Raw genomic sequence first — 14,830 nt, 5'->3', positions numbered from 1 at the left:
TTTTTTGAATATATACTGTATTTCAAAACATTATGAAGGCTCATATCAGATTTTACTCAGAATAAGTCAATTATAGAAAAGTTTGTGTAGAATCGTCTCAAGAAAGGGAAACTATACACTTGCAGTAATTATAGGTGCGTTTATGACAACTAGGAACTTAGAAACTGTTTCCAAATAGTAAAAATCCATTGGAACTACCCACCAACACCAATTTATACATCTGGAGTGGAAATAGAGAACTTCTCTCGGAGCTCCAGGTGCCACGTAGATCTGAGATGTTCTACGAATACAAACACTGGAGAAACCATACTGCTGCAATGTTAATAACACTATTATTATTATTATTATCGTTGCTCTCTGAAACAGATAAACTTATTTATGTTTTATATTTCTAAGTGCCCACATTTCCCTTAGTCAGTCATTATCCCAACATCAACAGCCAAATAAATACATTTTTATTTTTTATTTATTTGATACTGTAACATCCAGAAACTACAGGCTCTGAAGGCGATTAACCAAGTGATTTCAGGTTTTGAACTATATCCCGAACAACACTTACTTAATTTCTGAATGGCTGTTTGGAATATAGGAAATAAACGGAAAAAAAACAACTGCTTTGGAAAATATATTCAATTATATTTTAAACAAATAATATCACAGCCAGCAAACGTCCATTTAAAGGCGACGTGGCAAACACCAACACAAGTAATATAATTTGTGGCTCAGTTTCTCGTTTCCCAGCCGTCGTCACTCGGCTTGGTCTCGGTTTATCCAGTGCCGTTCCTCCGTCATGACATCCTGTGCCCTGCGGTAGATAAGAGTGCCCTTTGCACCAGACACTGAGGGAGTCCACAGCAGTGCCACATTTGTGGAAAAACCTCTTCCTCTTTTATTTTTTTTTCTGTGTCGGCTACAGTTTTAGAGCAGTCATGGCATCCACAGCTATTGAGCTGCTGTTGACTGGACCGGAGGCTCTTCGCTTTCAGGTTCCTCTGTCTTGGTCTTCATTCTCTCAACTCTTGGCCTCTGTTTGGCCAGCGTGCCGTAAATGGTCATGGCCTGAGGGTAGAAGAACAGGATGGAAAGTGTTACCAACATATTAGCGATGGCTTAGTAAGTGATATTTCATGATGAAAACATACCAAACAATAGGGGTTGAAGAAAAAAAAAAAAAAGGAAAATCAGATGTATCGTGATTTTTTTTCTTTTCCCTAGAATCAATATTTTTGATTCATTTTTGATTCAATGATTTGCCTAAATATTAGTTTATTTGCTACTGCTGAGTCTGACGGTGACTACATCATATCCGTTTCCAGCAAAACGCAGAAAATACATGTTCTGTTCTTCTTTACAAATGAAATAAATGTCACACTGGCTGACGTGTGATGTGCATTCTTTTTAGAAAACAATTCCTTTTTAGAAATGTCTCACGTGGGTGGTGATACTGCGATACATCAACCGACGTGTCGCTGAGCAAGACCCTTAACCCCTAGTTGCTCCAGAGGCGTGCGCCCTCTGACACATACAGTATATAGCAATTGTAAGTCACTTTGGATTAAAGCGTCAGCTAAATGACATGTAATGATATATTGTCTCCAGAAGTGTATTATTCAACTTTTCTTTTTGTTATCCATCCATCCATCCATCCGGTATTGGGTCGCGGGGGGAGCAGCTCCAGCAGGGGACCCCAATCTTCCCTTTCCTGAGCCACAGTAACCTATTAAAATCGCAATACTTATGGAATTGCTATAAAAAATAAATCGCAATTCAAATCGAATCGGCACCCGTGTATCGTGAAATAATCGAATCGAGACAAAAGCGTATCATCCCAGGCCTACAATGACCATAATTTCCAAGATTCGTAAGATATTTTGTGGACAAATTCATATTTCGAGTAAATCCCAAAGTCTATTAGTGGGCAGAAACCAGTATACCTGTGTGACCATTCCACTGATGTCACCAGTGTTGGAGGGCAGGAGCACAGTGTTGGACTCTTTGGCGAGGTTGGAGAACGCAGAGACGTACTGTTCGGCAACGCTCAGCGAGGCTGCAGCATTTCCGTTCTGTCGGGAACACAACCAACAACTCTGGTCACTGTGAAAGACTCGGAATGACGTCAAAATCACCCCAGGATCATCTCTGAATCCTTTTAATGACAAATGAAGCCGTGAAATCTACTTTGTTACCTGTTCACCCAGGGCATCTGACAGCAGACGAATAGCCTTGGATTTGGCTTCAGCTTTGGCTAACACAGCTTGGGCCTCACCTAGAGACAACGCAGCAAAGTATCAACAAAAGTCGATTTGTTTTGGATTTACAGTATACTGTGGGCCTTTAAACCTACTTCTTCCACATTCCCCTTGATTCACTTCCACTCAAATTGCTTTGTTTAAAGTCTGAGTCGGGAGATCCTTGTGTAGTGTTGTAACACAGTCTGCAGGCACATAATTAAATGCTTTGTGGATTTAGCGTAATGACGGCCTAAGTCCTAAGTTAACAAGACCTTCAATTACATAAGTGATTTTATGATTCATGCTTGTAACCGAGTCAATGGAAAATCCGAGTTGAATGTCCAGCATGCGTCGATGTCCAGCATTTCTTACCCCCCCCCCCCTCCCCCTCTCTCCCCTTTCACATCTAAGCTGTCCCAGTGATTAAAGGCGAAAATGAAAAGTCAAATGCACCAACCGGCTGCTTTGTTGATCAGCTCAGCCTTCTCTCCCTCTGAAGCGAGGATTTGGGCTTGCTTGTGACCCTCGGCGATGTTGATGCCCGCTTCCCGCGTCCCCTCAGACTCCAGCACTGTGGCTCTCTTCCTGCGCTCAGCCTCCACCTACACAGGAAACAATCACACAGGAAGGGATGCCAAATATTTCTCCTCCAGCCAAAAACAAAATGGTCCTCAAACCACCCTGAGCCAATTTTCATAACCTCGAGGAACTATCAAGTTCAGTAGCAGTCTCTGATTGTCTTACTATTTATTATGAATTAAACATACACGTGTATCGAAGGGAATGACTGGAAAAGTGGAAGGCCCGGAAAGGCCAGAGAAATCGGACTCCAATAACTTCTCTAAGTTCTAACCCCCCGCGTGCTCGCTGATGACCTATGCAACCAGAATACCGTGACTGACGTACAGAGACGACAGAGTAAAGTCAAATCGCTTTTACCGAACAGTATCTGAAGTATTACAAACGCACGCGGGCTCAAGCAGAGACTACGTATCCCTAGCAACCAGACACTCAGTACGGAGCTCAGTTCCACGAAGCCTCCCAAGCTCTGAGCCCCGAATGTACCGGTCCCTGCCCTCTTATCCTCTCCTCTTCGGATGCTGTCTTCCCTGTTGTCAGGCAGAATCTGTCTGTGTGCGCTGCTATCTTCATCACAGCTGAATGTGCGTCTTCGGTCTAGTTTCACATCCTCGTCGTCATCTTTTCACCGCGCCTGAACGCACACGCGCGTCGACCTAACAGCCATTTCCTGTTGTTTCACCTCTCCGTCTGGGCCTCTGACATGCAATCATATTTCTAAACTATGATAAACTATAGTTAAAGCTTAAAGCTAAACCATCCTGTGCAACGGAGTCATTCTTCCATGTACAGAGGATATTGTAACCGTCTTATTTTTTAGCACGCTATGAGCAATGAGCACAAACACAGTAATTAATATGATTATAGGTTATAATATTCCAACAGTATATAACATTACTAAGGTCACCTGAAAACGAGATGGTACTGCAAAAGAGGATTGCTAAATGCAGTACCCCTGAATTATAGGGATGGTTATGTGTGTGTGGGTGTGTCTTACCTGCATCTGCATAGACTCTTTAACACGAGGTGGAACCTGTATGTCTTTGATTTCATAACGCAGGCAGCGGATTCCCCACTCGTCTGACGCCTGGTTGATGGAGTGGACGATGTTGGAATTAAGAGACTCCCTTTCCTTGAAAACCAGAGAGGCAGCAGGTTAAAGGTACATACCTGTATCACTATTTTGTCGCTATGTTTTGTTGCAAACCAAGCAGTGCAGATGTTTGTTTTTTTGGTTAGTTTTTTTTACCCTGAATACTTTATCCAGCGTGAGTTTGCCCAGTTCTGAACGCATTGTGGTTTGTGCAAGCTGAGTCACAGCATATTCTGGATCCTCTACACCATAACTAGCCTGGGGAGAGAGAGAGAGAGAGAGAGAGAGAGAGAGAGAGAGAGAGAGAGAGAGAGAGAGAGAGAGATCACACCAGTCTCTGTGTCATTTTATGTACAGGTATAATCCAATCAAATGGCGCCACCTGCTGGCAAAACACAGAGCTTCTTGATAGACCTTTTTCACAGCAGACATGTTGACATGTCATAGTAGGAAAAGCACAGGTGTATTCAAAACCATTACTGATGGCTGCATTCCACTTAGGAGAGGCCCTGGTATTGTGCATGCTGACTCCCTGAAATAGCTTACTGGGACACTTGATGGAATGGAGCCATGTTAAGGTTATCAATTTCAGCGGTGTTTTTCCTACTATGACAAGTCAACATGTCTGCTGTGAAAAAGGTCCATTACTACAAACAAGTGTTCATATAACAGATTTTTAACATCAATCAATTTAACAATCAATTTATAATAGTGTAAAATAATGTATTATTGTAAATAAAGTGTGAGGGTCTGACAGCAGTTTTGATGCATTTGTGTACGTTGCTTAAATCATAATTTTCAAACAGTGAATATAACTTTACCTACTGTAAAAAGTGCAAGTACTCTAAATAAATGTTTTTTTCTTTTAATCATAGTATTTTTCTGGGTTAGGGTTTGATAGATGGGAAAAAGTGCAGTGAGTTAGTTATCAATAATAAATCACTATATGTTATCCCCCTACATAACCAACCAGGCACTAGTAGTAACAGAATGATGGCTTGTACTTTAGAATATATCGTCACCTATTCTTACCAGCATACCTTAAAAGGATCTAAGATTCTCAAAAAAAGGACTCCGTCGATTTGCAGAGTTACGTTATCTGTGTAAAGACAGAGAACATATCAGTTCATTCAGCCATGAAGATGGTTAATTCAACCATTAATATGCACAGTTGTTTATGTCATTTGTTGCCTTCACCTTTCCAAAAATGGAAGATAAAAAAAATAAAAAAACCTTACCTAGGGAAACAGCTGACTGTTCAGGAACGTCAATAACGATCTCTTTAAGGCTTTGTACATAACGAATTTGGTCAAGCATGGGAATGAGGACGTTCAGTCCCTATAAGAAAGGAGAAAGGGTGGAATAAAATATAAGTGTTAGTTCTCTATTAGGGCTGCGCAATATATAGTGTTTTTTTATTGTTATTGTGATATCAACTGGCGCAATAAACACATTTTGAAAGGCTGCAATGTCACGAAAGACATTTAGAGATTTTTTTGTGTTAGTTGAAAGAAAATATCAGTAGAAAACTGCACTTTAAAATGTAATGTAAATGGTTTTTTTTTGTGGTGCCCTCCATATTCAATTAAATGTTCAATTTGTTACTTAAAAGAATGCTGGAAATGATTTCCTTTCATTTGTTTTAAATTCAACAAGCAATTTGTTATATTTAGCAGAATACTGAAAGCAGCAGAAATGCGCTGAACTTAGTACACTTTAATATCAGTTTGTATTTATCGCAAGTAATATTGTTGATTGCAGATTTCCCTCATATCGTGCAGCCCTATACTTTCATTAATATATACATAGATGAGTTGTGGTCAGGGAGAGATAAAGTAGCGTCCTCGTATACAAGCTAGTTGAAAAGAAAATAATTACTGGCTCTAAGATCCGGTGAAAGCGACCCATCCTCTCGACCACCCAGGCCTCCTGCTGGGGCACAAACAGGACTACGGTGTTCATGGGTAAGCGGGAGGCCCATCGTTGTTGTGCTGGAGTCACCCACAGCCTGGGCGCAGTCTGCTGAGAGTTCTGCAGAGACAGGAGACACACAGTGATGTACCCGCACTTTTACTATCTCCGAGAACTCAATCAACAGTGTCCAAGTGCTTGTTAAGACTGCAACAGTGTTGCCAGATGTACCATAGTTATTGTATTTATATGATCATGTTGGCCTCTGGACGACAACAATGCCAAAAGTGCCATAATGTACGATGATATACAGCAGATATACAGCAGATATACAGCAACTATGAGATGGAGCTTGAACCTTCTCACTGAGGTAGCCTATGCTGTGGTCAAATCAAGTCGTTTTAAATGCACCACTTAGCCCAGTTATTTATTTAATTAACTAATGGCCTTCATGCAGGATATGAACAGTCTTCCAGTCGTGCTGTCTTGTACTTTAGTTTTGTAATAGCAGGCTATTACAAACATTGTCTGACTGATGGACTTATGGACAAATACCCCATTCCGTGCAGCACATCAGTTTGCTTAAAAAACAATGTTAGATTTGTTAGGCGTGTCAATAAAGTCATTTAATACGTGTTTTGTGAAATTACAGCCCATTTGTTCACGTGGTTATGACTCGCGTACGATCATTTTCTTTAAAATAAAACAATGTTAAGCCTCTATAACGATAGTTTAACATTTCCCATCTGACAACACTGAAACAAGTGACTGTATGAATGGCTGAAACTGAAAGGTTGTGGGAAAACATCTGGTTGATGACGCCATCACGTCAATGCGTACCTCTTCGTGCTGGAGCTACAATGTTATTTCATCCGTACTAGTAGTGCAGTACGAAAACAAAGAAGTTCAGATACAACATTATTTATATCTAGCATATGTGCGCATTGTAATAGACCCATACATAATATCTGTAAATACTGTCACAGCTGTTAAGACGCTAATTACGAGGTACGTATGGGCCAAAAGCACGCACTGCAACCAGTTTAACAGGAGCAGCACCCAGGTAACGTTGTCTGCTTATTTTATTGAGAAAGTTCTGCGTTTACTGATATAACTGCACATATAGGAAGCTTAAATGTCAGGTGCTACCAGTTGAAATAACTGGCTAATTAGCCAGTTGAAATAACTGGCTAATATAATGTAACGTTAACTTCACCGTATTAAGTTAGCAAGCAGCTAGCTAGGTAGCCAACCTGTTTGTCAACTATAACCACAGAAAGACTGTTGGTGCATGATACACGGTGTCCTTACCTTAAAAACGGCACCGCCGGCCCGACACAATGTCCGTAACATGTTTGGATAAATGTAGTTAAATTTTATAGAACGTCACAGAAATGTGAAGGTGCATGTGTTAAAGCCAAGGGCTCAGAGACATGTCATTTTCTGGATAGGCTGTCTCCATTGCTTTCTGCGTCAGCCATTAAATGTTACAGTGCCCCCTACAGCTTCGGATGCTGCACTGCAGCGGAGTGTCCCAGTCATAGACGTAAATACATGGCTATGGGCCCATTCCCCTCTGACCATTTTTTTTTTATGATATACTCCCAGAAACAACCTTATATGTTTTAAGGGACTGTATCAAAATAAACCTGACTCTTGAGAATAAACGTTCCAAGCACTGCTATCATAGTAAACATGCCAGAGTTATACGTAGATCTTCATATTTTGCCATTTCAAATGCCATTTAATAACCATTTTCTCATCCATTATGATTTACAGGCTTGCTTTGTATATACACGTGAGAAAGCCTGCCTTAAGTCTATGAATTAATTATGCACAAAAGTATAGTGCTATAGTGAGTGTTTGTAATAAGTGTGTTTTAGTGCATTTGTTTTTATTTGACTTTGTGTATGGCATCATATTTCATTTAAATGCTAAACAGAATTGCAGCATGACAGAGAGTATACATTGCAGGATTTAACTTTTTCATTTGGCAGCAGTATTAATGCCACAGGAAATAAATCATTGTGTGTTGTTGTTTTTGTTTTTTAAATACAATCAATAATTTTTTTATTTGACCTTATGCTTAATATAAAACACACTGACATACTGTGTATACATTTATCACACACTGTATCACAATTAGCATGCATTATTTATAAAGCTTTGATAAGATGCACATGATCTTCTTTGTACATCTTGCCATTGGGCAGTAAACCCATGCAGTATTACCACTGTGCTATATCCAAATTTGTTAATTTCTACATTAGTAGTGTGGCAAAGTATTTAAATGTGAAGCTTTAACTCATGATCAGTTTTACAAAGGACCATGTACAGAAGACTTTTGAGCTGGCGAGTCTAGTGCAACACCACAAACTATTGTGTCTGTAAAATACAAGTTGAAGTTTCCATCAATGCACAATTGTTGAGAGTTTGATGGGAATGAATTGGTATGGGTTGGTTATATAATCTGATGGCAGCTTCTCTGCTGTACCAAGAGGCAGCATCGCCCCCATGTGGCTACAGCCTGAGCATGCATGCCGTGCTATTCTGGGCCAATACAGTAGGCTTGCTGAGACATATTTATCAAGAGAGTGTGTACTTGTTCAGCAAATCCACCCTTCACAGTTTATTATTATTTTACAGACTCATACCTTAAGAACTGCTGTGTAAAAATCACATTATTTTACCACTCTCTCTCTCTAGTTTAGTAAAATACATAAGACCTGTCAAGTACCAGTGTCTTGAATGGGACAGGAAGGTACATTACATAAGGAGAAGCAGGTATTTAGACTTTGTCTGATGAAGCTACCGCTTCAAATAACAAGTGGCTTCTTCTTCTCCGACACTGGCGCTCTAGTGCTACTGACCCTGATGGTGTCATGGCTGTTTAAAAACAGGTCTCTTCACCCTAGTTTGCAAAAAAACGTAGCCCAAAACGGTTTACTAACACCATAGGTTAAAATAGTTGGAGACTCAACTAGATTAAAGTCAACTGATTCAATGACTAACCTGGGAAGCTGCCCCCCCCCCCCCACCCCCCCACCCCCCCTTGTTTTCCAGGACCCAGTGCTGTTTACAGGCTCCATGAGGAAGAACTTGGACCCTTTCACCCATCACACTGATGAAGACCTGTGGAAGGCTCTGGAGGAGGCTAGTATCCAATCAGCCTAGTATCCAATCAGCATACTCCAAAAGTTGAGTTTCTAGCTCATGTTGTCACGGCAACATGTGTCAGGCAGACTAACATTATGTTTTTTTTTATTCTTCTAAAAAATTATATATATACTGTATGTATGTATGTGTGTGTATATATATATATATATATATATATATATACATATATACATACATATATACATACACACATAATAGCTTGTTAAAGCAGTCAAGTATTTTTGTTATTTAAGTCTTTCATTATTATTATTATTTATTATTAAGATTTAAAACATTTATGAATTACAGTAGACCTAGATGTATTTAAATGTGAGGGCATACAGTGTGACTATAGCTGTAGAGGCCATCTTAAACATTTACCCATGTGTCAATGTCATCTGACATTCCAGGCCAGTAGAACCGTTTGCTGATGGCATCCCTGGTTGTTTTTTTTTGGCCACAGTGCGCCCCTGTGCTGCTGTCGTGAAAATGTTTAAAAATTGTGGCAGCCTCTGCAGGTCCACAAACCACCTCCATGGTGTTTTTTTTCTTCTTTTAGAAGACTTTTCCGTCTTTGGAAAAAATAGTAGGCTGTATTAGTTTGGAAATAAGTAATAGGTCTATAATAAAGAGATAACTGACTTATTTGAATGTGGCTATTCTATATAAACACCTAAAGTTGCCTTTACAAAATATGAAACTGTAGCGTAAAATCACAATAATCTAGCTATGTGATATTGGTGCACTATAACTAACATTACAATACGGTGACTGTGCCTGTAGGGTGCAGTCGTATTTCGGCAGGCGTCTGTTAATTAATTACTAACATGATCTGTTATTGCATACGAGCAGATCACACATTAAAATGGAAACTCAGGGTTTATTCGCATTTTAACCAATACTTTTCCATGACTTTTTGGCAAATTTCCATGACTATGTATTCCTGAAAATGTCAGTCGACATTATACAATAAGAATAAAAATCAGTGTTTTCCAAAACCTTTCCAGGCATGGAATTAGCACTTTTCCAGTTTTTTTCAAAATATATGAACCCTGTAAACTGATCTATCTATAAATTAATAAATGTGTGCGATGTCTTCTTACCTTGCACATCAAAAGTGTTGGCTTTCCGACAAAAATTAGGTTTTTCGTTCCTGGAGTATCCCTCTGGATACACACCACTTAATAAGTATGGGAGAATACCTTTGTATATGTCTTGATCCATGATAAATGTGCGTGTGTGTGTGTGTATGTAATGCAATGTCCTATTAATGTGTGTATAATCTAAATAATGTATGTCCTATAAATATGTGTATGTATGTAATTTAGCTAATGTATGTCCAATCTGTTTCTCATGTAAACTCATGACAAATATTTCCCCGCTCAAAAATGGGAGTTATTTTAACTTTTTAAATAACATTTTATTTACTCTTGGTTTAGATATCAGGACAACATGACCAACATCGCCCTCTAGCGGTGTGCAGTCGTATTTCGGCACTGAATCTTTAGCGGTACGGCGTATCGGACCACACCGGTGATACATATTAATATGTATCACACATTTAATTTGTTACAGTCTTTGTGTCAGCTAGATTGCAATGCAGCTGCGTGCAGTTGACCTTAGGGTGCAGCTCAGATACTAAATGATGTTAACAAAACACTGCCTGTCCTCTGCATGTGAGCTACAGTTCTCAGCGCTAGTAGCTTTACCTTGTGTCTCAGTGTCTTTTATTCCTCCTTAAGGAAAAGAAATGGACACAAATGTATTGAAGCAGAATAATCCAATAAACTCTCGCTTTCTCTTGTTTTCTCCCCAGATGCGTGCAGAGTTTCCGGACCACAACGGAGAAGTTCCTTTTCAATTTATCAATTCAATTCTAATTTCAATTCAGATTTTGAAAATGACAGCACCACCGAGGGATGGAACACTCATCCTCCAGTCTTCATGAGAGTTGAACCTTCACCTTAGCTTGCTGAGCTCTATGCAGCGCTTGGAAAGGCTCTAGTTGGAAGATGTATTTATTGTTCAAACTACAGGGGAGAGAAATTAAAAACTGTCGAGACAAAAGTGGGATTGAATCCTTCAATCTCAGATTGTTGAGTCAGTAACTTATCTCAGTGAGCTATTCCTAATTAATCAATTAAGTAATCAACAAATAATACATTAATCAACCAATTAACAGCTCAATTAGCAGATCAATCAACCAATTACTCAATACATTTTATTTGTCACATGAAATCAATTAGTCTACAAGGACAGAGTTTGAACAACAAATATTAGAATGGAAACTTGAAATGTCAGTTTCAAGAATAGCTCACTGAGATAAGCTACTGACTCAACCATCTGAGGTTGAAGGATCAAATCCCACACCATTTGTCTCAACAGTTTTTTAACTTCTCTCCTCTGAAATGTGAACAATAAATACAACTTCCAACCAGCACAGAGTCTCAGATCAGATAGCTCAGTGTGATAGAACGCTGGTTAGAGGACACGCAGGTCTTGGGTTCAATCACCCTGATGGACTGGTGTTTGTATCCTGCATTTCACAGAACATTTCTTTCTTTCCTAAACCCAAAAATTCGTCTTAACTGCGTACTGTATTCGCTGGAGGTGGCGGCTGAGGTGGCGGCAGAGCGGAATAGGCATCAGCCCTTCACCCAGGAGACCCGGGTTCACATCCAGTGTGCCCCGGTAGGATCTGCGCAAGGTAAGGTAGGCACCACCCCGAAGGTGGTGCCTACCTTAAGGGTGTGGTGCCCAAGGGAGCAGTGCCCACCAGCAACCCCAAGCCACCCCAGAGGGGGGAAACCCCCATGCCGCCCCTTCGGGGCGGCATGGGGGTTTCCCAAGTGTCATAACGGTGCGTTGCAACCCCGAAGGGGTTGCAACGCACCTTACCTTTTGCCGACTGCAACAATGAATTTTTTTCTCTAAGTGTCATAAGTACATCTCCAGCCTTTCACCCAGGAGACCAGGGTTCGTGTCCCACGTGTCATGGTTAAGTACTTTCCTAATCCCAACTGTCCTTGGCATCCTTAAGGAGCCAAGGACAATTGGGTTTTGGAAAGTACTGTCCATGACACATGGGACAGAAACCCCAGTCTCCTGAGTGAAGGACCTCCTATTCCTGGGTGATGAACCTCATCATAAGGTGCGCTCCTCACGAGTCTTGAACCCACAACCACTGTGTTCTTCCACCAGCGTTCTATCACACTGAGCTATCTGATCTGATAGTCCAGCCTGGTTGGAAGTTGTATTTATTGTTCATATTTCAGAGTTGAAGTCAGTAGCTTATCTCAGTGAGCTATTCCTGAAGCTGACCTATCAGCTGTTGGTACTGTTATTTGTTGTTCACACTTTGTATTTGTCTATTCCTGTGTGTGTCCTATCTTAAGTGTTTGCACATACACTGGCAGCGAGCAGGTCTTGAACCTGACAACGCGCTTGGAAGGGTACTTCCATGTATTGCACACTCTCCGCGCCACCCGACCAACCTCCCAGCACGAAATTACGGAAAAGGCTTTTAGTTTTGGAGGAGAGAGCTCAGTGTGATAGAACTCTGGTTTGAAGAAACGCAGGTCATGGGTCATCATCCCGACAGATAATTTATTTAAAGGTTTTACACCCAAAAAATGTACATCCACTTTTATGGAATGCGGTTTAACTGTCAGACATTTTGTATGACTTTTATATTGATTTTTTTTTTACATAACACATAATACTACTACTATTACTGCATTTTTACGAGTACATACTATGTCATGGCTTTTTGTATTACTTTTTTAAACATACTATGGCTTTTTATCACTATTTTCAACGTACTATAATATGGCTTTTTAATCACTTTTTTTCGACATACTATACAGTTACTTTTTTTACGCACAAAAATCATGACATACAATACTATGAGTATACTGTGAGTACAGTATGAAGAAGACATGAATGACGTGAAGGAACTTCTCAGTTGTGATCCAGAAACTCATCTGGGGAGAAAACAAGAGGAAGAGAGTTTATTGGATTATTCCGGGCAGCAGGTCAAACAAGCTATCCAACTTAACTGTAACTCTGGCATAATAATGGTGGGCGACAGCACTTCTAAAACACACACACAGTGCTTGAAAGTGTGCGTTGGATTTCATGTCTTCTCAGATTTATTTTTTTGATGACCAAACCACACAAATGATGTCATCTGCACCAGTCAATTCCAGCCTTAACAAACGATTCTGTGGCACTTACACAATTTAAATACATGCAACTAAACGTTCTCAGAGAGTTATGAGAACTAACAACAGCAGTTTACATTCTGCTCTATCACATTCACTCCATAGTCTTATTATACTGAATCAGCATTATAAACAACACTACACCACCACCTGGCTCTAACATACAGAAGGGGACAGTTCTGCCAATGAAAAGACCTCAAGCAGGAATTAAACCCATGCAAACACTTCACCACTGACCTAACAGGAGTAACTGGAGCGTCAGTGCCACATGAGGGTCATCATCAGATACCTCTCATTTCTCATCATCATCGATCTTAATCATTAATTAATGAATGCCATATTTCTTATCTCCAGATACAGTGCAGAGACTTACTTTTTTGTTTAGAAGCGGAAGAGTGCGCTATTTCAACGAAGTCCTCAATGCCATTGTAGGCCATCCAGAAGCGTTTTAATCTATCATGGAATAGCATTACATTGTCTTTGTAAAATAAATAAATAACTATGACTCAACCTAGCCTTGGTCTGTGTTTTTAGCCTGACAGCTAACAGCTTGGCCGTTTCAAAGGGCAGAGGACTTCAGTGCAACCGTAGCCCTTCCAGAAGTTTAGTAATCCGGCGTGGAACTTCTGTGACTTTTCACAATCATTTCATAAAGATAAATCCACGACTGAACGGTTATTGAGTCATCTTTTTGTATGAAAAACTATCTTTTCTTTTACCCGTAGCCTCCGCCATCTTGGCTGCTGACTGTCTTGACTGATGGCTTCGTCGACCAATCACATGAAGTTTAGGTCAGGAGACAGGGAGCTCAGCCAATAGATAGCCCTAACCTGATACAAGCGTGTGTGTGTGTGTGTGTGTGTGTGTGTGTGTGTGTGTGTGTGTGTGTGTGTGTGTGTGTGTGTGTGTGTGTGTGTGTGTGTGTGTGTGTGTGTGTGTGTGTGTGTGTGTGTGTGTGTGTGTGTGTGTGTGTGTTTGGAAGCAGACACAGAGAGGATGGATAGAGTGGGATTTGGCCTACTGATGTCTAATAGATAGAAAATGCATTGGAGATGACACAACTATTGCAGGAAAAAAGTGTACAGACCTTTATGGGGAAACAATCTAACTAGTTAGTTACAGTGTTTATTTTTGTTTCCCCTGATTGCCAAGACTTGGGTACTGTACGTACTGTTATTATTACGCAAATAATACCAGTCTAAATGTTACTTTTACAGGAAGATAATACCGTACAGGGCTTTCTAAATGAAATATTCTAAATGTTCTTTTAAAATTGTAATAAGTGTGGGGGTGGAACTACAACAATGCCAATGGATATCACATTTCGAGGCAGTACTTTAATGAACAATCACAGTTACAGTAAGAATGTTATAATAATCAATTAGTTACAGGTCTATTCTACTACTGACTAATTTGAAACAGGATTTTCATTCTATCAGTGTTGTGGCCTGTATAGCATTTCAATATCTGCAGCACAGAAGTCAACTTATAATCATTTCCATTATCGCTACCTATGGCCAAGTGCACTTCCAAAGAAAACAATGTTTGTCATAAAATGTATGTCATAAAGCAAATTTGGGATGCATTCCAAAATATTCTTCCTGATCCTGAAATTTCAAGCCTTACAGAAAACAAAT

The 14,830-nt window shown here is 40.0% G+C and overlaps 1 protein-coding gene and 1 long non-coding RNA gene across 3 annotated transcripts; one reads left to right on the top strand and one right to left on the bottom strand.

Moving 5' to 3' along the window:
• Positions 1-438: 438 nt before the first annotated feature.
• LOC120554107 (stomatin-like protein 2, mitochondrial) lies at positions 439-13,946 on the bottom strand. Of its 2 annotated transcripts, none has more exons than XM_039792725.1 (10): positions 13,567-13,946; positions 5,782-5,934; positions 5,142-5,241; positions 4,944-5,002; positions 4,060-4,161; positions 3,808-3,942; positions 2,689-2,833; positions 2,187-2,266; positions 1,935-2,063; positions 439-1,059 (listed from the first exon to the last, which is right to left on the bottom strand). In XM_039792725.1, exons 2-10 carry the CDS (start codon positions 5,863-5,865, stop codon positions 943-945), a joined length of 951 nt encoding a protein of 316 aa, XP_039648659.1. In that variant the 5' UTR covers positions 5,866-5,934; positions 13,567-13,946; the 3' UTR covers positions 439-942. The 2 variants fall into 2 exon arrangements, with proteins under 2 accessions (XP_039648659.1, XP_039648658.1); XM_039792724.1 differs by lacking the exon at positions 13,567-13,946 and adding an exon at positions 7,126-7,528.
• Positions 6,656-12,005, top strand: LOC120554110. The gene is made up of 3 exons (XR_005638316.1): positions 6,656-6,877; positions 8,878-9,011; positions 10,787-12,005. It is a non-coding gene; the product is annotated as an uncharacterized LOC120554110 (long non-coding RNA).
• Positions 13,947-14,830: the final 884 nt, after the last annotated feature.

Source organism: Perca fluviatilis, chromosome 24, assembly GCF_010015445.1.
Source record: "Perca fluviatilis chromosome 24, GENO_Pfluv_1.0, whole genome shotgun sequence".
NCBI classification, from domain to species: Eukaryota; Metazoa; Chordata; class Actinopteri; order Perciformes; family Percidae; genus Perca; species Perca fluviatilis.
This window is presented reverse-complemented; position numbering and strand designations above follow the sequence as displayed.